Here is a 25,524-nt window from a genome sequence, read left to right on the forward strand (position 1 = left end):
ATGCTAAAGTGACCAACACGACCTTGCGACCACTCGAGGAGTGGAATACCATGCCACAGCAGATGTATGAAAATGAATGTTTTGAGCCTTTTTTTAGTTTGTACACGTCACTAAACTTCCTGTCCAAAAATTGCTGGTATGTCTTGTGTCTTCCTTCCCAGTTTTTATGGCGATGTCTTCTTGATTCTGGATTTGACCTAATGAATTCCCAACTTTATCCTTTTGAACACTTGTGGTATTGGCTTTTGTGTGCTGCGTAGGCTAAAACGACCAACACAAGCCATTGGTTGACTTCTGACAACTCCTGGAGTGGAATCCATGCCACAGCCCTGTGACCACACTCTTGTGGCTGTGAATGCTTCTTTCACACACTATTGAGGCTCCTGACTGATAATTGGAAAACTGTTTCTTTCTTGTTACTCACAACACTTTACAACACGGCATCCAAGAACACCAAACAAGCGTCGATAGCAACAGCAGAATAACCTGGCAAAGGCAGTGAAGATTTGGCACGTTTGCAGTTGCTCTGCTCATCTCACAAAAACATGTTCCTTACGAATGGATCCTCATTTTCAAGGGAAATAAACAAGCTTTCCAACAGTAAGCAATTTACTGGCCAGAAAAGTTGTTACAACAGAGAACAAAGCAAGCAAACATGCATTTCCGCACTTTCGCGTTACATCGGGACACCTGCTAATACAAAGATAGTAGGCTCCATCTACTTTATGAGAGCAAATACAATGTGCTTGTGTGTGTATTTGTGTGCGCCTCTGTGCATGCACTTGACTTTTCATATCCGTTCTACTTGACACTAAGTGGGTGTATTACTAGGTGGGTGTACTGAGGTGTTGAACGTACTGCCATCCCATTTTATTCTATTCCTGTAAACATTTCTCACTATTTTGAATTGGCACAACTGGCATTTCTTAGAATTTTGTTCCATACAAAGTGAACTGGGGAGATGTGGAAAGATACTTCTGGTGGCCATGGGAGATACGGTAAGTGTTATTTACACAAAAATCAACAATAAAAATCACATGTTGAGTTGATACAGTATTAGACAAGAAAATCTTTAGTTTTGCCTTGTAATTCAGAGAACGTTACTGTGATATAATCTTTTTGAATGGACTGTGACATAACGGCTAATTTACATGATTTGTTGATGTTAATATTTTTCCCAATAGTACGGGAGACTGGGGAAATGTGAGACATTTTTTACATTTGCTCTCCTCCAAGCTTATCTCACCGATGCTCTGGTTCCATACCGCCCCAACAGAACACTCCGCTCTCAGAATGCAGGTCTACTGGCAGTTCCCAGGGTTTCTAAAAGTACTGTCAGAGCTAGAGCCTTTAGTCACCAAGCCCCTGTTTTATGGAATCAGCTTCCAGCTAATATTAAAGAAGCTGAGACAGTCCGCACATTTAAGATTAGATTAAAAACGTTCCTATTCGACAAAGCTTATGGTCAGGCTAGTTGAAGTCGGAGTAGACTCACAGTTTAGTCTAAGCTGCACTAGAAGCTATAATGCTGGGGGAAGTACAGCCACTGAGTTCTGTTTCCTTTTTCTCACTCTACCTACCACTTGTCTTACTTTATTTCTATTTTCCAATGTTAATATCTAGTTGTCTAGTCTCTTCATCACTAGTCACCCGGTGTCCCCTTTCCCCCCTTCCAGCTATTTTTCAGCTGCAGCCTCCTGACTGTCCGGACCCCTGGCTGGATGGACGTCCTCGTTGCTACTCCCGTCTCATCTGGCTAGATGGACCTCTTCTTGTTCCTTTACTCCACTGCATCTTTGCGGACTGTAACTTCGCCTGCTAATTCCCATTAGCAGTCCTGGGGCTTCCTGTCTATCCATCCTGGGAGTGGATCTCTGTGGTACTCCCCAAGGTTTCTCATTTTCTCCCAAAGACTCTGGAGTTTTTGGAGTTTTTCCTTGCCGAATTTATTTATTCATCTTTGTTGCTTCATTTGCTGTTTCTGATTGTGTATCATATTGCCTCTGCAAAGCCCTTTGAGATAACCTTGTTGTGATTCAGGGCTATACAAATAAAATTGAATTGAATTAAATCGTAAATCATCATAAATTCCTACTATTGTCATTGCGCTCACATTCTGTTGACTGTGTTGATTAATTAGTATGGCAACCAACTAGCTTGTGTCACATGGTCAAATTAGTGAATGTATTTCACCTGTGTTAAGCTAAGTAAAAAGTGTTTATGCCTGCTGGTGATTGTGCGACAAAGAGCAACATTAGCCACGTTTACATGCTGACTTTTATTCATACCGATTCAAATCATTCCGAATGGAAATTTCAGATCAGCTGTTTACATGTCACTTCATCTATTCCGATCCAGCGTTTACATGTGTCTGCCTTTATTCCGAAAGGACGTTTGACAACTGCCGTCTGACATGCACAGATTAATCAAAACAAAGCGTCACGTTGCAAAACATGGAGACCGATCGTCAGAGTGCTGCTGTTTTAACTTTAACCCACTTGTTGTGTTTGTGGGGTCGTATCCGCTTCTGCTGTTTTGCTCTTTTGCCTTGTAGTAGCCGGTTGTCAGCGTTTTCCACCGATTTCTAATCTGGTCAACGCTCCGGTCTATTCCGGCTTTGTGTAACCTCTCGTGAACTTTTTTAAATAGTTCACTGTTCCTTGTTTTACGCCTGTCTAAGCAAGCAATTATATTCAGTTCTTTTAAAGTTTGAATTAAATACAATCTTTCCGCCGGACTCCAATTAGGTGCGCTGTGCTTGGAAGCCATGTTGCAAGTGACGTTACTTACGTCACCAAGTGACGTCACCACGTCAGTACGGAGCATGTGCAGAAAGAACGCAACCAGACACCATTCCGCTTCCCTGTTTACATGATATAATTTTACTTCTAATCGGTTTGGGAAAAGGAATATTCCACCCCTATGAATCGGAATGAAATTCCATTCGGTTTGGGCCTGTTCATTCCGAATGAGGTGTTTATATGGAACACATTTATTCGGTTTGAACAAATATTCCGATTGTAATTGGAATATTTGGCTCCATGTAAACGTGGCAATTGACTGCTGTGCTGTTATGCGCTGTGCAAGTGAACTTGCCAACAAATGTATAGTAATAAAAACACTGTGCTCAACTCTGTAGTGCTGATACTTCTTAAATGAATGATGCGAAATGACAAAGAGATATCCCTTTAATAAAACACCGTGAACTGGGGGGTGAGGGGCAGCAGAATGACTGTGCAATTATTAATTAAATTATTACAATTAGTAATTATTAAATGAATTTTGAAATACTTATTAAAACATGGATAAAATAATAATGTTAAATAAATAATGTTTTGCTTTTTTAATAGATTTGATCATCAAATAAGTAAAAATATCATAGATGGTGGCATATCGTTATCGTGACATATATTTTATATCACCCAGCACTACTTTCCAATCGCCAGCAAACCATTATATGAACAGAAATATGGTCAATAAGGTTATTACAGTACGTGTTAATACTGACACCAACTCAAGCGATAAGTGAGAGAAACCAGGACCTGAGAGAGAGACAAACAAGCCCAAACTGTGACCTCCACAGTTGTTCCTGCCCCCCGAAGGAAGGTGTGACATTACCAGAATGGTGGTGACAATGAGGGTCTTGTTGGCAAGCGTCTCCGACACATTAATATCCAGGCTGGTGGAGTTCATCGCCAGGGTGTTGTTGGAGTACCAGATCCCAATCTAACCAGAAGAGAGAGAAAATGTCTGTCAAGCTTTTGTAATCAACACAATGCTAGCCCTGGAGAAATATGATCCAATTGTCGGAGGTTAGATCCACCATAGCAATGTGACACAGAGAAATACAGTAATACAAAACAAATAAAGGGGCCGCAAACAGACTTGCAGCGAGATGATAATGATATTTAAGGTGCAGCACTGTTACTGTTAAGATGGCTGGCACTGCAGTGATATTAACTTTTAAGGAATAGCGTTATTTAAAATTTGCATCAGTGGGCAAGTAGCAAAGTTCAAATGCTGAGCTATTTTGCTTACTTTTTTTCCCCATGTAATTATACTTTAAGAATATATTAATCGAGAAGTTACTTTTCACTTTTACTCCCTCCTTTTAAAATGCATTTATGCATTTTTGATAAACCTATTTTAATGGATTACCCTTCAATGGCTTCATTTAGGACAATGTTTGAAAAGAATGATTTTTGGTGATTGCTATTGTTGTCCCAATACGATACGATAAATGATAGTACTTTTATTGTATAGTATTGTTTTGGATTGGCACATATTATATAATGAGGGTGGCATTGTTTTTAATAGTTGAAAATTATAGGTTTTAGATCATCATTTGAAAGAAAAAAAAAAAAAAGAAAAAAATCAGATCAGAAGTACAAAAAAAAATCTTTATCAGGACATTCGTCGTAAATGCATCGTCTTGCGCCAGCCGCGCAAAAAAAATGGTGATTTTATTTCGTCTTCTCAGTGCAAGCACTACATGTTATTAAAATGTGTATTTCTGTTGAGCCAAGTTACCAAATTAAGAATTTTATATGGCAATTGTTATTAAAAATTAACTTTTTAATTTTGGTACGTAAGTCAGCACAAAACTGACATACAAACATCATACAAAGTGGTTGTGAATCAATATTCATCCAACCACATAAAAAACACAAAATCTTGACAAAAAAATGACGTTATATGGATCACAAAGGCTGATTAATAAACGTATTAACCCCTTCAGGCCCGCATTTTTTTCTGCTGGGCAAAAAAAATGCGCTGATTTTTACTCAAACACCAGAAGAAAGTGCCATTTTTTTGGTCGGGGATATTTCATGCTTTTATTGGTTATTTTTAATGTTAATGTTAATATGTTTTTAATGAGAAATGAACACTTTACGTTATCGTTTTTGAAGTTGTGTTTGGTCAGCCATTTTCAAAGAGCCAAAAAAAGCAAAGAGGGCTTGCCAAACCTCATGATTTTATTTCGATGGGTAATATTTCATCTAGTCATCTCCCAGAAGTGGCAATAGCAAATAAATTCAGTGTATTTAATGGTTTAGAGACGTGAATGCTTCAGCAGCATGCTCAGGTCTGAAGGGGTTAATTTGAGCAAATAATAACTATGCAGGTGTTTCGCTAGTTGAAGTTGGCTGGAACATTTTCTCTGACCAACCAATCAGATGACGGAAAAATGTTGACGTCATTGAGGACAACTTTGAAAGCTTATTGGGGGAAGAATCTCTACATACAAAGTTAATTCGTTCCAGGACGTTGTAAGTCGAAAAGGTTGTATGCTGAGCAGGATTTTCCCATAAGAATACATTATAATTCCATGAATACGTTCCACAACCCGAAAACCGACACTAAATCCTTAATAAATGCTGCTAGTACAATTACAAATAGCAATTACACATAGCAAAACAAGTAAATTATACATAAAAATCTGCATAATAATACAGTATAATAATAATAATAATTCCTGTAATATGTAGTGAATCGGGTTCTAATGAGGCGGTTGTGCTTTGCATACTGTACCTGAACACACAGCATTGCTGACATGAATGTGAGATACTGTTGGTGCGGTAGGGATTTTACTTTCTATTTTAATGTTCTGGTGTCATTAGCGTTAACTGCAGCGGACAGTATGCGTACTGTGTTGCACTAGTTCTGAAATAAGTGATTGCAAACCTGACAGAGCTGCCGATTTCTTTGGCGATCTTACCACAATAATTATTGTCACCTTAACTTTTTGCCACTTAACTAACTGGTGAACAGAGATCGGAGGCGGACTGTCGAGATCATTCTACAGCCGTATTGTCGAGACAGGTCACGGACGCGCACACCACGCTCATATTTTTCGATGATTTCCATCCTCATTTCAATGGTAAGCCTCACGTTTTTCCTTTTTTCACCACCTGCGCTGACCTTCTTGGAGCCGTATTGATTCCACTCGCAAGAAAATCCGCCGTGCGTCTGTCTTGCGGGTAAACAAATAAACTATGGCGTTGTCATAAACCGTCGTATTTCGAGCATGTCGTCGGATGTAGAATCAAATGGCGAGTCAAATTTTACGTTGGATGTCGAAAAGATCGTGTGTCGTTGCGATCGTATGTCGAGGTACCACTGTATACTTTAAATTACATTGCCCAGCATTACTGATTCTAACCCGCTATCTACCCACTATTGCCAAGAGAAATATGAGAATTGAGTGAATATGTGTTTGTGGTGGTTTAACTAATCAAAAAAAATAATAATAAAAGGTTTACTGGTGTAAATCTTCTATAATGTTATGTAACATCATTAATAGCCTACATGACTATCGGGCTGTTAAACAGACAACGTTTGAAATGCTAACCACTTTGTTCAATGTGGCACACAGTACACTCGCATTGCCTTAATTGACCCCAATGGGGGCCTCTGTCGAACATGTGCGTATGTGGCATTGTGTCATGATAAACAAATAAATTCATGAGCCTTAATCTATTTTCTATACTGGCCTCTTTCTTCATATTTCACTTTTATGTGACACTAAACCCACTTAGGTACATAAGTGTTGCCATTACAATCTAACAGCCTTTACAGGGGTGCAATGGCAGTGAACAAAAGCAGCTCTTTTGTGATTTATCAACCGGTCGTGCAACGATTCTTGGAAAAAAAAAGAAAAAAAACACGAGTTTTTCTTTTTCTTCATTTACACTGACATTTTATCCTGCCACCGAGCTGAAACGTTAATTATAACAAGTGAGACGCCAAATTAAAGAACAGCGCGGTTTTATCGGTTGGCATTTGGCGCTAAACGCGAGGACGCCTCGTAAATGAGCGGCTCTATCGAGGGGGAGAGAGAGAGGCCTATTCCAGTCAATGAACCGCGCACCCGTGTGTGCGCTCGGGCTTCATTTAATCCCGCCTTTGAAAGGACATGGCTGGTCAGTTCGCAGCAGAGTGGCTTGACAAATATATTTTTGTCTGCCAACCAGCGGATCAAACATTTAAAAATATACAAGCTCTTTTATTGAAGGTCACGGGGATTATCTTTTTGGAAAAAAATCACACACAAAATACATAAATAAACATTAACACAAGTAGGGAAGGGGATGATAATGATTATTCTGATTTATTACCCAGCCCTGAATGCAGCTCCAGCTCATCCTCTGCTCCCAAAAGTCATTAGTGAAATGAAGAAACTGCAGGGAATCGTTACAAAAGAGTTGCATGATAAAAATCCCCTCAATGTAATGAAATAGCCTTCGCAATGGCCTTTTGTCCAGATAGAAGTGAGCCAGTTCAAAGGCAAACCTAAAATTGCTTTCTTTCTTTGCCATTATTATACTTAAGCAAAATATGTCGCTAAACTTTAGAGGCGCCATCATCGTGGTGAATATTTATGTTTGTTAGGAGCCGCAGGCACCCTTTGGAATGTTTGTAAAATTCAAACCCACAAGCCAGTTTCTCTCGGTAACTTACATTTTGGTAAACATGTCTATAAAAAGTAGACCCACAAAAAACAATGGCCCGAAAAGACAGGATATCTGCAAATTGGGTTTCAAGTGGCTATTTTAGGGAAATTCAGGTCAATTCTAGGGTTCCTTCAGTGAGGAACATGTCCCGATCACTAAATTTGAACCATGTATAACTGAAGGATGTGGGATGAAATTATTGCACCCACTCTAATTTTGGTCATGAATGATAAACTCAAATTTGACAATGAAAGGGTACTGTCAATCATATTATAATTAACCGGAAAATGTCTTTCCGACTTTACTCAGATCATGTCAAACTTGGTAGGAAGGTGCTTCTTGGGCAGCAAAATAACAAGCTTAGAATTTTTAAGCGATTGCTCAGGAAATGATGCAGTACAGTGATCCCTCGCTACTTCGCGCCCTCAGTCCATCGCGGATTGTTTTCAATGAAAAGAATACTGGCCCGAATATAAGACTGTGTTTTTTGCATTGAAATAAGACTGAAAAAGTGGGGGTCGTCTTAATATTCGCGGTCTAGACGTTATACCCATTCACGACGCTAGATGGCGCCAGATATCACTGAAGCGATGTTCTGCCATGACAGATCTCAGCTACTCTCAAGTTTAACCAGTTTGCATTATTTTATTGCAATGTTTTTCCTTATTCAGATTTGTTTCAAGACTACAGTTACAGTTAGACTTCACTTTGATGGTTAATGCAGTCCAGGGGTCGTGTTATCCGAATATTTTCCGTCGTTGACCGGTTTTTTAAAACGGTGACAGAAAAAACTGAAGTCCATCTGTCATTTTGACAGGTTGCAATTCACACCCCAGACCACAGGGTGGCGAGTGAGCATATTAATTAGCTATTGTCTCTCTTGATGCATGACGTCGTTGGCCTTACTCGGAAAAATGTCAAGGCAACTGAGTGTCGGAACTAAGGCTACATTCATACTACAGGTCTTAATGCACGAATCTGATTTTTTCGTGTTTTTCCGACTCGAGTGAGGCATTAACTTGAAGGTCTGAACGTGACAAGTCGCATAGAACGGGACCATTTCAAATCCGATCTGGGTCACTTTCATATGTGGTCTAAATCCGATCTGGGCCACATTTTTCCAGACTGTCGCGGCGGTCTGTACTGTCCAGTCCCGCAAATCGGATTTAATGCAGCAATTACGTCATCAAAAAGCGAGGGACGGTACGGTAGCTACGGTAGCGATGCAGCTGTACGTTATTAGCGCCTAGCTTGCCTTGAACACGGCTTTTTAGGAAGGGTCAGACTTGACAACAGTCATAAAAAACTAAAAATAAGTTTGAGGATAAGCCTGAGAATGATCGGTTTTCTCTCTGCTCCATATAAGCAATATTTCAACATTGCTTACACGGCCGAGAGTCGGGGCAAACTGCCCGTATGTGTGTGTGACATGCACGAACAGTGCGTGTATGCTATTGATCCATATACTTTGAATATAAGCCTAAACGGGGATTATATATGCCTGTAGAAGCATCAAAACAAATGACCATACAATAACAGATGCTGGCTGTCATCTGTCATTCCAGGGATATCATATTTTTCTTATTAAAAAGAGGACACAAATAACAGGCATAAATAATCCCTGTATAGGCTTATATTCAAAGTATATGGATCGATAGCATGCACGCACTGTTCGTGCATGTCACGCACACATACGAGCAGTTTGCCCCGACTCTCAGCCGTGTAAGCAATGGTGAAATATTGCTTATATGGAGCAGAGAGAAAACCGATCATTCTCAGGCTTATCCTCAAACCCTTTTTTTTTTATGACTGTTGTCAAGTCCGACCCTTCCTAAAAAGCCGTGTTCAAGGCAAGCTAGGCACTAATAACGCACAGCTGCTTGATGTGTGATGGCGCAGTGTGGATTCTCTGTTAAGCTTGTTCAGACAGAATATTAATTAAAGATGAATGAAAACGAAATATTATTGAATATGTCATTATTATCATTTTAAAAATTTAAGTGACGGGTAAAAATAGATTATGACCGGATTTTTATGACCCTGTCAGTCAAAATGACAGACAACGAAAAAGTCTAGCGCAACCTCTGATGCAGTCATTGCAATTTTTTCGTTTTATCACAATAGATTGGTTGATTTACATTTCAAAAACCAGAAGCCATTCATTTACGAATGTGCACTTTAGTTTACGTATTTAAATGTTCGGATATTAAGATTTGAATGAGGCAAAATAACATGCTTTTTCTTTCAAATATATTGTTATAATGATTTGTTTCAGATGTACTGTAATTATTTTCTGTATAAAAATTAATTTGGTGTTCAAAAAGTCTTTTTTTCCAAACTTGAGTCTTGAAAATCAGGGCCGTCTTATAATCGGGCCAATGCAGTATATAGAGCTGAGCCGATCCGATCACGTAGACTCTCACTCTTGCTCCTGCCGCTTTTCTTGGTCAGGCAGTGCACTGTATTTGCTTAATAAAGATAACGATGATTGACAGATGTTAAGGTTTGATCTTGCCAGAGACGCTTGTAAGCTGAAACTTCAAAGCCCCGCATACGTCAATCATCGTTTATCTTGTTAAACAGTTGCTGTGGCAACTCATTGTGTGTAAGTGAGCAACTTGAACAGATTTGAGTGGACTCATTCAATGAAGCATTTAATAAAGACAAGGGTTTTTATACTTTATTCTTTTTGTAAAATAATTCGGTGGGACAGTAATATGTTTGAATTAAGGGTTTTTTGTTTTTTTTTTAATGATACTTTGGGGAAAAAGTGAAAAAAACATGTCTATATGTATCTCTTTCCAAATCAATCTGAATAAATACATTGAACACAAAAAAATAATAATACTTTTTTTTTTCGCAACCCATTAACCTGGTAAAACGAGGGATCACTGTTCTCGCTAAAGTATGAGATGGTAAAATTGGACAAAATACTGTAATTAATTCCACCTCCAGGCATGGCCATCGCCACAGGAACCAACTGGTCTCCGTTGATTGAACAAAAAACTATAAATTTATGATAGGCGATTGCTACAGAAATAAATGGCCTTAAATGATTCAAAATCAGAAGAATAATTATGGCTTGCCAAGGAAATCAACAGAGTATCAGTGTGGTATGCATTTTTTAGGGGATAAGCAACCCTCAAAGAAATTACCTTTGGGAAAAGCCAATAAAGAGTTAGTTACTGTATTCACTGATTTTGCATGTATTTTTAGTATGTATGCATGTTTACCAGCTGGGTGCATCTTTCTCTAACGTCTACATGAAGCACAACTCCGGCAGCATTTTGGACAGTACACAGGTGACCTGGAAGTCTCTGCCAAAAAGCCAGCGGAGCACAGTGACCTGACAAATAAAAGCAGTGGAGTGCTAACCTCTTTGTGGCCTCCTCGGTGCTTCTCCAGGATCCGCAGGGTGTAGTTGGTCCTCTGACCTTTGCTGTTGAACTCCACGTGCCCTGTCAGGCCGTCGTACTCCACCTGGCAGACGCCAGACCATGACGTAGGAAAGGAAATGAAAATCCAGAAAATGTCGTCATTCATCCAGCTTGTCGTAAATTTGCATTATGGTAAAATGGTGATGTTTTAATTTCTGCCCCATATTTCATCCAGAGCTTTGATTGCAAACTTACTGGAACGCAATAAAGAGCTGAGGACACAACATAACCTTTTTTTTACCATGTAGCTAAAAAAAGAACAATGAGATGATGACAAAAATGAAATAAATATTTTTTACATTTTTCATGGACCAATGTGTCACAAATGTATTCTCTGACTTCTGCCAAAAAATTAAGTCAAGGTATTATGGAGCACAATATAAATTTGTATATTTTTGTACAGAAAGCCAGTGGTGGAATGTAAGAAGTTAAAAGTACTTTGTTACTGTACTTAAGTACATTTTTGTGCATCACTACTTTACTTGGTTACAAATATGAAGGTGTACTTTTTACTTTACAGCATTTTACAACACGTATTGTATCTGTAATTTTACTTCATTACTTTTCATATTGTCTCCTGCGTTAGCTATACGTATTAACTTTTGATTATTGTTTTTTTTTTTCCTCATTATGAATTGACAGTTTTGTTTTCATGCCTGCGGCGCAATTGATAAGCCCCGTGCAACTATACGTTGAGCACTAGATGGCACCAACATGAGTACAAGCAAGATAAGCAAGGTGAACAAGATATTGACCACCAGCGTGCCATCAGATTGTATGGTAACCCTATCTACAGTACTGTAGATAGGGGTATGCACTATACAAGAGCATGAATTATTTCGGGAAATCCCTCGGGTCACTGGACGGGAATTTTATTCAACGGGAGCAAGAACACTTAAATATATGATGATTATCACCTGTGTTAATAAACCTAGAGGACCGTAGTGTCCATTGTTTTGTTTTATTTCTGTGGGCCAACACTGTCTGGACTTGCGGTGGCATGTCAAAAGAACTAAACATTCCAATGTCCCAATTTTCCAACACTTTGATGTACTTCCGGCCATAAGTGGATTTTAAGGGGGGGCCAGGGCCCCCCTGGTGGCCGAAAAGTGTCATTGCATGTAATTGACTTTCCTATATATACAAGAAGTTGTTAAGCAATAAAACTGCTACAAAAATAAATGAATAGAACAAAAAACATTTTTATAATTGGTTGAAATTATTTTTCATTTGCCTTGCATATAATTTAATATATATATATATATATATATATATATATATATATGTTAGAGAAAAAAACTTAAAATGATTTTTTTTCTTTTACTGAAAGTAATTTTTTTCCTTTTTTTTATTGAACCAACTTTTTTGGGGTTTGAATGATTCAGACACAAATGTCCTAGTCATAATATGGCCCAAACACAAAAACTTTTTCAATGAAAAATTAAGTGTTCAAATGCAAATTTTTCAATGTCAAATATTTTTCGCATTTAAAAACTTTTTTCTATGATTTAAATTTTTCTTTTTTGATTAAAGTGATTTTTCTTTTTGAAAATCGATATTTTTTTTTTCAGCAACTTATTTTTTGATTGAATAATAAAGAGAAAAATGTCCTTGCCAAAATGTGGCCCAAACACAAATCAACATTGCTTCAATCAAAAAGTTGCTTCAATCAAAACAACTTGACTTCAATCAAAAAAATAATAATAATAAAAAACCAAAAATTAATCAAAGAAAAATAGGTTTCACATACATTTTTTTTTTTAGTTTTTTGAGTTTCAAATTTATTTTTGCATTCAAACACTTTTTTTTTTTGATTGAAGCGACTGTTTTTTTGGTTTAAAAATATATATTTTGATTGAAGCAACTTTTTTATTTTAATTGAAGCAACTTTTTTTGGATTGAATAATAAAGACAAAAATCTACCTACATATGGCTCCGCCCAGGGGATACAATTTTTGACTGGGGTAACTACACTGGCACGACACCGGCGGGCATACCAAATTAAATGGATGACGATATTGGTGAAAAGTATTGCCTAAGCAGCCTGATTTAGAATTCCACTCAAGAATGATGGGAAACAAAAAACGCTCATTGTCAACTTATTATTATAAATATTCTTGTAAGTTAATTTTAATGCTGACACTGCATTTTGGGGTCATCAACATGTTGTGCCCCCCCTGCCCCAAAAGTCAAACTCCGCCTATGCTTCCGGCTATTATATTTGTGCGGACTCAACAGGGCGAAGGGTGGAAGTGAAAACTCAGAGAACACCACGTGAAAAATAATGACCCATCGGTTAAGCTGGAGCAGGAAGGTCCAAATTATTAGAAAACCTCTTGAGAGTGAAACGCGACACGACGGTGCCACAACAAAATAAGTGGCGTGTAAAAAATGTGTGGGTCTTGTAGTGGTGACTCGGAGACGAGTGGTTTCAATTTGATTTTAAAACTGCATTAAACACAGTAATAAAAAAAGATACTCCATTGACTTTCCAAATGACCAACTTAAAGGTGTTTAAAAACAAAAAAAAAAACTGAAGTGGCAGTAATTTTGACTGGGGACAGGACGGGATTGGGAGTCATTCTACAGGGGTGGGATGGGATATACTTTTTTAATCAATCCTGGGATTGGGATAGAATGGGAGTTTTTTGCTGAGAGCGGGAAGGAATGGGAGTGAAAATCCACTCCCGATTCATGCTCTAGTATGCACGTGATCGTTGCTTGCTATCCGCCATTAAGCTAAATTTTGAGCTTGTTAAAGTAATTTTTGACCTTGTATCTGTACTTTTACTGAACTAAAAAAGTGAGTACTTCATTCACCACTGCATAAGGTGCATGTGATTATAAGGTGCATCAGTGCATCAATGTACTGAGTTTGTCATTTGTTCTTTATGTTATAACATCGTAATTATTGTTTTATTTATTTGTGTTATTTATGTGTGTATTATGGCTGAATTCCGCACAACCAAAATTCATGCATAATGCTCACTGGATTATAAGGCACACTGTAAATTTTTGGGAAAGATAAAAGCTTCATTTGTTAAAAAAGATGGTAAATTAAAAAAAAAAAAAAAAAAAAAAAAAGCAAATTACGGTAACCTTTTGCAATTTATTTATTTATTTTTCATTGTCTAATGTAGCACAAATGATTATGCCCCCAAACTCTATCTAGCAACGTGCAAAATTCTTTCCTTTTCAGTGAAAATGTCATTTCTTTTCATTCATTTTTTCATTGAAAAATTACTTGAAATAATATAATATTCTGTGGCACAAATGATTGTACAGTATACCTATTTTCTGCATTTAATTATTCTTGAAAAATTAAACAAAATTAAAAACTTTTAAAATAATTTAAATGGAAGAACGAAAATTTTAAAAAACTGAATTTAGGACAGATGATTAACAATGATTGGTATTTTCAATTTAAAAAATAAAGAGATCATGAAATTTAATACTGAAAAAAAACATGTATTTTTTAAATTTATTGAGCATAGTTTATGGCACTCTTCCCATGACTAATTCCTTTATTTAATAGTGTTCCATGAATTTATAAATTGTGCCTTGACCAATGGTTGAATGTGACTTGACCAAGATTTGTAATAATTTTAGGGGGGTGTGGAGGAAATTCCACGTGTATCTGTGTATACATGATAATTGTTTTATCCTGGTGTGTGGTCTTTCTTTTATCATACAAAAACACAACCAATGACTGCAAATACAGACATCACCATGACTATCAGTGTTGAATTCACTCGGGTAAACAAGGCAATGTGTTTGTAATGGTAGCTTAATACAAGCATCAATATTTGGCTCCAGTACATCAATAGCTTATCAAGGGGAGAATTATCATGATGGAGTATCGATAGTTGGTCGCGTCCTTTGAGAGTGAAAAAGCAAAGAGCAAACAGAAGGAAGGGGGAATGGACATGGATAGGCAGCTTCAACTCAAAGAGGAGCGGCTGTGAGATTAGATAGAGCTCACCTCCGTGTATGAACTCAAATGCCCAGGAAATGTATGAGGAACGTTGAGGATGGAGCTCCCCATGATGATGACTAACATGGACAGATGTCTGGCCGGTGGGGAGAAGGCAATGAGGGATGGCGCCTCGGCTGCTTTGACAACACACTGCACATCATACACATACAGTACACACACACACACACACACAAACACACACAAGGCCACATGCAACATGAGATGAGGATGATAATGAAGCTGCCATTCATTCTCATTAATCAGTCGGTAAGAGACAAGTGGTCACAAATCATAATAATCATGACAACATGTAGCATGTCCTCACAAAGATTTAGTGGGGAAAGTTACACAAGATGCGAAATTTTAAACAAGGCAATTTAGTATGTTTTTGAGTAAAACAATTCCAATTAATGTGGTTTTATTTATGTTGTTTGTTTGCTTTTCTTTTGTAACCTGTCCTGTTCAGCTGTTTGGACATGTAGAATGGTAAAAATCTGAGTGTCTTTAAATGATGAAACAATTTTAATGTGCTAAAGGGGAGTTTGGTATACTCCTTTGTGGTTGTTCATAGAGTACTCTGCTGTTTATTCAAAAATGCAGGGGAAAGAGATTAAAAGAGAACAGATGGAAATACCGTGGTTATACAAAAACATGATTAACTATGGTGCTATCTCATTGTATGTCGTGTTGCAAGCTCTTTGTGTCAACCCTTATGAAGGGAAACCGATTGCAAAAGTGATACATCTTGTAACCAATAGGATAGGAAGAGGGAAGATACAGTGCCTTGCAAAAGTATTCGGCCCCCTTGAATCTTGCAACCTTTCGCCACATTTCAGGCTTCAAACATAAAGATATGAAATGTAATTTTTTTGTCAAGAATCAACAACAAGTGGGACACAATCGTGAAGTGGAACAACATTTATTGGATAATTTAAACTTTTTTAACAAATAAAAAACTGAAAAGTGGGGCGTGCAATATTAAGTTCAGTGAGGATCTCTGAATGATCCAATGTTGTCCTAAATGACAGATGATGATAAATAGAATGCACCTGTGTGTAATCAAGTCTCCCTCCGTATAAATGCACCTGCTCTGTGATAGTCTCAGGGTTCTGTTTAAAGTGCAGAGAGCATTATGAAAACCAAGGAACACACCAGGCAGGTCCGAGATACTGTTGTGGAGAAGTTTAAAGCTGGATTTGGATACAAAAAGATTTCCCAAGCTTTAAACATCTCAAGGAGCACTGTGCAAGCCATCATATTGAAATGGAAGGAGCATCAGACCACTGCAAATCTACCAAGACCCGGCCGTCCTTCCAAACTTTCTTCTCAAACAAGGACAAAACTGATCAGAGATGCAGCCAAGAGGCCCATGATCACTCTGGATGAACTGCAGAGATCTACAGCTGAGGTGGGAGAGTCTGTCCATAGGACAACAATCAGTCGTACACTGCACAAATCTGGCCTTTATGGAAGAGTGGCAAGAAGAAAGCCATTTCTCAAAGATATCCATAAAAAGTCTCTTTTAAAGTTTGCCACAAGCCACCTGGGAGACACACCAAACATGTGGAAGAAGGTGCTCTGGTCAGATGAAACCAAAATTGAACTTTTTGGCCACAATGCAAAACGATATGTTTGGCGTAAAAGCAACACAGCTCATCACCCTGAACACACCATCCCCACTGTCAAACATGGTGGTGGCAGAATCATGGTTTGGGCCTGCTTTTCTTCAGCAGGGACAGGGAAGATGGTTAAAATTGACGGGAAGATGGATGCAGCCAAATACAGGAACATTCTGGAAGAAAACCTGTTGGTATCTGCACAAGACCTGAGACTGGGACGGAGATTTATCTTCCAACAGGACAATGATCCAAAACAAAGCCAAATCTACGATGGAATGGTTAAAAAATAAACGTATCCAGGTGTTAGAATGGCCAAGTCAAAGTCCAGACCTGAATCCAATCGAGAATCTGTGGAAAGAGCTGAAGACTGCTGTTCACAAACACTCTCCATCCAACCTCACTGAGCTCGAGCTGTTTTGCAAGGAAGAATGGGCAAGAATGTCAGTCTCTCGATGTGCAAAACTGATAAAAACATACCCCAAGCGACTTGCAGCTGTAATTGGAGCAAAAGGTGGCGCTACAAAGTATTAACGCAAGAGGGCCGAATAATATTGCACGCCCCACTTTTCAGTTTTTTATTTGTTAAAAAACGTTTAAATTATCCAATAAATGTTGATCCACTTCACGATTGTGTCCCACTTGTTGTTGATTCTTGACAAAAAATTAAAATTTTATATCTTTATGTTTGAAGCCTGAAATGTGGCGAAAGGTTGCAAGGTTCAAGGGGGCCGAATACTTTTGCAAGGCACTGTAGGCCAGATTAGTTTCTGAAAGGGTAAGGTGAGTTCATAAGCATAAAAAGTTGACACTAAACACCTTTAACATCTGATAGCGCAAGGACTATTTTTTAGTCAAAAAACAACAAATATTTTATTATCGTAATTTTCGGACTATAAGCCGCTACTCTTTTCCTTCATTTTGAATCCTGCGGCTTATAACCCAGTGCGGCTTATTTTATTTCTAATTTATTTGGTTTAATAGGTAACACTTTATTTGACAACGGCGTTATAATAAGACTGTCATAAGACCGTCATAATTATGACATGACACTATCATGGGCATTACTGAATGCTTATGACAGATGTCATTAAGTGTCATCTGGCAAATTATGTCACTAACTCCATTTATGTCCAGCTCGGATCTTTTACATCCATTCAAAAGTGAGATAGTTTGCCGGATAACACTAAATGACATTTGTTTATAAGCATTTATTTATGCTCATGACAGAGTCATGTCATAATTATGATTGTTTAATGACAGTCTTATGGCACCACTGTCAAATAGAGTGTTACAAAATACCATAACTAGCAATTAATTAAACAACTGTAAGAGTAACTGAATAAATACTTAGCACAGAACATGAATTTTGATTGTTATTTAATCTGTAGCACTGCAATGCATGCTAGGAGGAACGTTGGACAACAACAGGTTTGACAGCAGGTGGCAGCAGGTTGACTGTCTCCCCCAAGGGAGCAGTGATGGCCAAATAAATCTTGTTGAAGCAATTTGCAGCCAGTTGGTTCAAAGCTTTATGGTGGTTTATTTGGTCTGCTGACAGTCGTTTGATGGCGCTGTCAAATAAAGCCTTACCAGCTAATAAATAACTTTTGGTGTAAATATTCCATAATACAGTGATGACTGTTGCGGCTTCTAGTCCAGTGCGGCATATCTATGAACAAATACCATTTTCGTGTCAAATTTGATGGGTGGCAACTTACAGTCAGGTGCACCTTATAGTCTAAAAATTACAGTAATCATTATTGATTTTTAAATATTTTTAGCAGTCTAAATACATTTATAAATTAATACCATGTAAATAAAAATGATAATAAAATTGAAATGAAAAAAAAAAAAAATACACACTGGTTAAAGCCCCAAGTAAGTTTCATCATATTTAAAGGTTCATTCGCCCCTCCCAGTTAAAATGGATTGGACAATCAGGGCTGTCAATGGCAGAAAATAAATTAAATGAGTGCCCTGTAAGGATTTAAAAAGCAAAAATCATTTTTATGCATGAAAGAAATTAATAAATTATAATAAAACTTAAAGAAGCTGCGAGAACAGTGTTTTTTAGGGGTGAGAAGCAGCGAAAGAATTGCACACCCAAATAGACAAATGGAGTCACTTACAAAAGATTCAGGTGAAAGTTGAACCAAAGGTCATGGTAGGAAGGTTGGGAGACACTGAATTAGACAAAACAGGTCGTTTTGGGAGTGGTTTGGGAAAGTACAACAGAAAGGGTAATTTTAGGGAAGTTTGGGAAGCACTTAATGGGGTCTATTACGGAAAACAGACATGCTCATTTGGCAAAGGGTTAAAAAACAATTAGACGACAAGGTGATTTAGGTAAAGGTTGGGATGCAGTGAAATAGACAGATTGGGTCATTTGTGGAATGGTGGGATCCACTAAAGAGACAGACGGGCTCATTTTGGGAAAGGTTAGGGGAAACAATGAAACAGACGGGGTAATTTCGTAAAAGGGTGAGAGCCATTGCGATAGATGGTGTGGGTAAATTGTGGAAAATTGGTAAATGGAAAAACAGTCATTTTTAAGAAAATTTGGAAACCACTGAATTAGACAAGACATTCATTTGGGATAAGTTTGGGAACCAGTGAGATGGATAGACAGGCTCTTTTGTAAAATAGTTTAAAGACAATGAAAAAAGAAGTGGTAGTTTTGGGAATACAGTGGGGCAAATAAGAATTTAGTCAACCACTAATTGTGCAAGTTCTCACACTTGAAAATATTACAGAGGCCTGTAATTGTCAACATGGGTAAACCTCAACCATGAGACACAGAATGTGGAAAAAAAACAAAATCACATTGTTTGATTTTTAAATAATTTATTTGCAAATCATGGTGGAAAATAAGTATTTGGTCAATACCAAAAGTTCATCTCAATACTTTGTTATGGACCCTTTGTTGGCAATAACGGAGGCCAAACGTTTTCTGTAACTCTTAACAAGCTTTTCACACACTGTTGCTGGTATTTTGGCCCATTCCTCCGTACAGATCTCCTCTAGAGCAGTGATGTTTTGGGACTGTCATTGGGCAACACGGACTTTCAACTCCCTCCACAGATTTTCTATGGGATTGAGATCTGGAGACTGGCTAGGCAACTCCAGGACCTTGAAATGCTTCTTACGAAGCCATTCCTTTGTTGCCCTGGCTGTGTGTTTGGGATCATTGTCATGCTGAAAGACCCAGCCACGTCTCATCTTCAATGCCCATGCTGATGGAAGGAGATTATCACTTAAAGTCTCTCGATACATGGCCCCATTCATTCTTTCCTTTACACAGATCAGTTGTCCTGGTACCTTTGCAGAAAAACAGCCCCACAGCATGATGTGTTCACCCCCATGCTTCACAGTGGGTATGGTGTTCTTCGGATGAAATTCAGTATTCTTTCTCTTCCAAACACGAGAACCTGCGTTTCTACCAAAAAGTTCTATTTTGGTTTCATCTGACCATAACACATTCTCCCAGTCCTCTTCTGGAACATCCAAATGCTCTCTAGCGAACTGCAGACGGGCCTGGACGTGTACTGGCTTCAGCAGGGGGACACGTCTGGCAGTGCAAGATTTGAGTCCCTGGCGGCACACTGTTTTACTGATAGTAGCCTTTGTTACCATGGTCCCAGCTCTCTGTAGGTCATTCACTAGGTCCCCCCGTGTGGTTCTGGGATTTTTGCTCATCGTTCTTGTTATCATTTTGACGCCACAGGGTGAGATCTTGCATCAAGCCTCAGATCGAGGAAGATTATTAGTGGTCTTTTATGTCTTCCATTTTGTAATAATTGCTCCCACAGTTGATTTCTTTACACCAAGTGTTTTACCTATTGCAGATTCAGTCTTTCCAGCCTGGTGCAGGTCTACAATTTTGTCTCTGGTGTCCTTCGACAGCTCTTTGGTCTTGGCCATAGTGGAGTTAGTGGAGTGTGACTGACTGAGCTTTTGGACAGGTGTCTTTGATACCGATAATGAGTTAAAACAGGTGCCATTAATACAGGTAAGAAGTGGAGCCTAGTTAGACCTCGTTAGAAGTTAGAAAAACTCTTTGACAGCCAGAAATCTTGCATGTTTGTAGGTGACCAAATACATATTTTCCACTCTAATTTAGAAATAAATTCTTTATAAATCAAACAATGTGATTTTCTGTTTTTTTTTTTTCACAAATTGTCTCTCATGGTTGAGGTTTACCCATGTTGACAATTATAGGCCTCTCTAATCTTTTCAAGTAGGAGAACTTGCACAATTGGTGGTTGACTAAATACTTATTTGCCCCACTGTAGTTACGATGCAGTAATACTAACAGATTGGGTCATTTTGGGAAAGGTTGGGAAGCACTGAAATAAACTGGGTCATTTTTGAAAGGTTAGGAACCAATGAACGAGACAGACGGATCATTTTAGGGAAGGTTGGGAACCAGTGAGACGGGCTCATTAAGCGCAGGGGTGGAAAAAGGTTGAAGCAGATATACGAGGTGATTCAATGATAGTGAAATTCAAAGTAGATTAGGATCCACTGAAACAGACTGGATCATTTCAGCAAAGTTTAGGAACCACTTGAATAGATGACCTGGGTTATTTGAATGAAGGTCAGACATCAGTGGAATAGAAACACTGGGTAATTTTGGAAAAGGTTGAGATTCAGTGAAATTTACAAGGTCACTTTCTAGCGTGATCCGTTCAGTTCACGCCAAAAGTTCAAAGAATTTCCACGGTTTAGGAGTATTTGTCTTATGCCGCCTTTAACTTCTATGATATATAGTGCAAAGATTTCCATATCAAATCCTAATTAATTCCCATGAGAACAGGCTCCTTTGGTATGTTGAATCAACTCCCACGTGTTTGGGATGAGCACGCATGTTCACACAGCACACCCGTGTGCGTACCATGCGCAGGTAATTCATAAGACTCGTCCCGTGTTGCCAGATCTGAGGTGAGGTGCAGCTGAGCGGCTTCACTCCTATTTCCTGACTGCGGTTCAGTTCCCTCACCGCCCCCACCACCACGTGCACCGCATCAAACATCAGCGCTGACGACAGCTGCAGAAGCAAGAGAGTGGGAGTATGGGAAAGGGAAGCGGGAAAAAGGGGAGGGGGTTGAAGAACGGGAAGGAAAAGGCAAGTTGTCAGGGGAAGAGATGGATGGATGAGGGGAATACAGATGGATATATCAATAGTCATTACATAAAGTACAAGTAAAAGATGTCACATGGCATTTTCGCATCATCTTCAAACACAATGCACTGATTGGCTAGGATTGGCTTTGTTATATTCTCTTTCCGTGGGGGTGTGTGAACTCTGTCAGAATGTTTAAGAGGATGCCTGTCTGACAAGGTTTGAGAATGGCAGATCCATCTGTTAGTGAAAGGACGTCTTCCTGGTTTATGTTCCATAGAATTAAAGAAAGAACGAACAAGATTCCACACTTCAGGGCGTGCAAAATGCAGAAGAAGGAATTCACTTTCCTTTCGATGTTTTACATACAAAATGTCTCTGAATTAGGAGTCAAACAACTTCAAACTTTTTATAGTCGAATCTATCTAGGGAAGTACTAGTTGACATTAAGGACGCAGATTTTTTTTTTATTAGTTTGACACTTCTGTCCTGTAGGTACTCATTACCGTGACTATTTTTTGATCATTGAAAAAACAATCTCATAAAGACCCGGTATCCAAATACAAACATGATATCAAATTTTGGGTCATGGAGGTCACAATAACAACATCTGGTATACTAGTGTGAATGCCAGGTCTCAATCATAAATACAATGTGCTTACGGCCCCCAATACTGTAACACGCTGTTTTTTTGTGTGTTTTTTTTTTTTTACAATAATAGTCACTCAATTTATTTAAACTGAGAGTCTTGGTTGTGAATGCTCACGTTAACAGGGCCATTGATGGTCTTGACATTCAATCCATTTTGTTTGGGAGTGTCGGCAGTGATCGTTGCCAGCCTTTCCAGACAAAATGGATTGAACGTCTCATACCGTCATTGGGAGCCAATTTGTTAAATAATAAAGGGTTAACAGCAGGGGTGAAAGTGGGTCGGACGGGCCAGAACTCCGTACATGCATGCGTTTCGGGGTCGGTTCCGGCATACGGTGCTTTGATACCGAAAATATGACGGTAACTGTCACGTTTAAAAGAAAAAAAACAACAACAAAAAACTGTCACGCTGCCACACACGTATCTCCACAAAGAACAATCTCCTAACGTCAGAGTTACATACACTAGCCTAATAAAGTGCTTGTGGTGTGTAATCTGTTTCCACCGATATCTATTATTCATTTATTTATTCTATTATTATTTATTCTTTAAGTCATGTCGCTGAGAACATGCAGGCAGCAAAAAAAAAAAAAAAAAAGGATTCTGGTGTCCGTTCAATTGGCTGACATACTGACATGTGATCAGCATGGATAGTTAGCTCTGATTGGTTCAAATGCACGTTTTTAAAAAAAACAAGCTTGTCGAATTAAAAGGGCAAGACAACTGAAAATTGATCAGATCTTTAAGAGAAAGGAAAGAGTTGATGAGGATTATTTTATTTTATTTGGGAGGTTCTGAACATCTTACATTTTAATGTGCAGTTTGGACTTATTTCTGTTCATTTATGTTAGGCTACTTATTTAATTCTTTATCATTAAAAAAAAGTCAATGTTTGCTTTATCTTCAAAATATATTCCATTTCACTGTGCATAAGTCATTTGTACTTATTTTTTGTTAATGTATGTTACTCATATCTTTATTATTAAAAAAAAAAAAAAAAGTCAATGTTTACCTTATCTTCAGTTTTAATGTACATCCTATGTTCTTGAATAGTTAAATTTTGAGGAAATAAGGGAAAATAAAAATCATATGGAGTTTTAGATGGAATTTAGTAAATTAGTGAAAAAACTAAATTTTAAATGGAGCTCAGTTTATCATTTATGCCTTGTTTCAGTGTCATGCCGTAGCCTAATGCAAGTGAAACCTTTCAATAATTCATTCATCTTCCGAGCCGCTTATCCTTATGAGGGTCACAGGGTGCTGGAGCCACACCCAGCTAACTATGTACAGTAGGCGTGGTACACCCTGAATCGGTTGCCAGCCAATCGCAGGCCACAAGGAGACTAACAACCATTCGCGCACACACTCATACCTAGGGAAATTTTTGAGTGTTCGATCAGTCTACCATGCATTTTTGGGGATATCGGGGGAAACCGGAGTACCGGGATAAAACCCACGCAGGCACGGGGAGAACATGCAAACTCCACACAGGAAGGCCACAGCCCTGGCTTGAACTCTTGAGCTCAGAACTGTGAGGCGGACGTGCTAAAAACTGTGTGAGTGGAACCTGTTGTGTTTTATTGTATGTTATATTTATAACTGTGCCAAAAGCAGTTTTTGCATTTCGGTAATTTTAGGAGGTTTAACCCCCGCCAAAAAAAGAAAAAGGAAAAAAAAGGGCTTCATGTAAGGGAGTTCCGACAAGAAATTCTAGACACTTTCACCCCTGGTTAACAGTAATATCCGTGTAGAAGTATCTGTGTTTTTGTGTGCTTTGCATTGTCTTAGGTTTAGTTGTTTCATGTTTTAAAATTAGATTTAGTTCTTTCATGTTATGTCTTGTTTTGAACTTGCTCATATCTTGTCTTCTCGTCAGGTGTTTGATTCCACCTGTTCATCAGGCATGTTTCTTGTCAACTAATCAGCCACCTGCGTTTTGTCCAGCTGTGCTTCAATGTCCCGTTACTTTGTTTGTAATAAGTTCCTTTGTTCCTTTCAGTCAGCGTCACTTCATTCTTGTCACGTCTCCTTGAGCCGTCACGTCGCATCATGTTGCCAGTCATCGTGAGTCTCCTGTGTTTCTGTTAGCTTACTTAGTCTATTGATTTTTTTGACTGTTAATTAAATCATTTTTCTTAATCTTGTTTCAGTATTTTTTATTTGCCTTTTTTTTTCTTTGATGGATGCCTTTAGTGGTCATAAATTGAGTTATGAATGTTTTTAAGGGCAATGTGGGGTGCGCCAACTTTTCTCAGTGTATCTGTCTTGAAAATGTTGGGAAAGGCTGGTTTGTCAGTTAAAGGGCTAGTACTGTAATTTGGTTGATTGATTATGGGTTCCCAAGTTGGTAGCTATTTTAGTTTGTTTTTTTTCCCCCCTCCGGAAACATTTAATACTATACTGACCGCTGGACCCGGGTAGGATAGATCACAGCCCTCATTCCATGACAGGTTGAGGCTGCGGATGAACTCCAGATAGAAGGGATGGGTGGTGTTGAACATGGAGAAGCCCACCACATTCGACTGCTCATCCACGATGTCATCTAGCCTCATGAGGGGGAAGTCCTGCGAGAAGTGAGCGACAGTTCAAGTGATGGTGTTGACAGCATGCCGTCGTAGTGGAAGAGAAAAATACAGTGCAGTTAAGTGTGATGAAAGAGTGACAACATCTAATCTTAGAAGAGGCTTGACAACAAGGAGCGGAGTTGAGAAGTAACAGAGTCAGACAACAACTCCAGTAGCTCTCTCCGTTTACTCTGCGCTGTTATTATAGTCTTAGACCACCATTAGTGTTAGTTTTTGGATGATGTTTTCACAGCATGCTTTCTGTTTATCAATTCTTCAGATTTTGTTTTGTTTAGCATGATACTAGCAGTTCTGGTGTTGGGGTGTACGTGGCTTTCCTAGCCGACATAGTGCCCTGGGCGACAAGACTCTTCGCACCCCCCCCCTCCGGATTAAAAATAAATAAATAACCAACAACAAAACCCACCAACATTTGACCCAAAAAATACAGCGCATGAAGTATACTTAGCACAACCCAATAACAACAACATAGTATTTACTAAGAATGTTTGGTAACACTTTATAATAACTATCCGTTTTACTAGTTAATAGATCATTAGTAAACTGTTGATAAATGATTAATTGTTGATTTGTGAAGTATTTGTTAACAGTTTGTTAAGCATTTACAGGGTGTTCTTAACCTGAAACACAGTTTGTGTAAAAATGTTTCAAGTTTTTGTGTGTAACGTTTGGCATTTCTA

The 25,524-nt window shown here is 38.4% G+C and overlaps 1 protein-coding gene across 6 annotated transcripts in view; it reads right to left on the reverse strand.

Annotated features, from left to right (window-relative positions):
* Positions 1 to 25,524, reverse strand: part of grik5 (glutamate receptor, ionotropic, kainate 5) — a 375,404-nt gene that overhangs the window by 56,987 nt on the left and 292,893 nt on the right. For 4 of the 6 annotated variants that reach the window (XM_057834366.1, XM_057834364.1, XM_057834362.1 and 1 more), the window contains 5 exons: positions 24,665 to 24,823; positions 21,381 to 21,533; positions 14,874 to 15,017; positions 10,830 to 10,934; positions 3,619 to 3,726 (listed from right to left, as the gene is read on the reverse strand). In XM_057834366.1, coding sequence (XP_057690349.1) covers positions 3,619 to 3,726; positions 10,830 to 10,934; positions 14,874 to 15,017; positions 21,381 to 21,533; positions 24,665 to 24,823 — 669 coding nt within the window. The remainder of the gene's footprint in view (positions 1 to 3,618; positions 3,727 to 10,829; positions 10,935 to 14,873; positions 15,018 to 21,380; positions 21,534 to 24,664; positions 24,824 to 25,524) is intronic. The other 2 variants (XM_057834368.1, XM_057834367.1) reach the window with 1 other exon arrangement.

Source organism: Corythoichthys intestinalis, chromosome 4 (assembly GCF_030265065.1).
Source record: "Corythoichthys intestinalis isolate RoL2023-P3 chromosome 4, ASM3026506v1, whole genome shotgun sequence".
In the NCBI taxonomy this organism is placed as follows: domain Eukaryota; kingdom Metazoa; phylum Chordata; class Actinopteri; order Syngnathiformes; family Syngnathidae; genus Corythoichthys; species Corythoichthys intestinalis.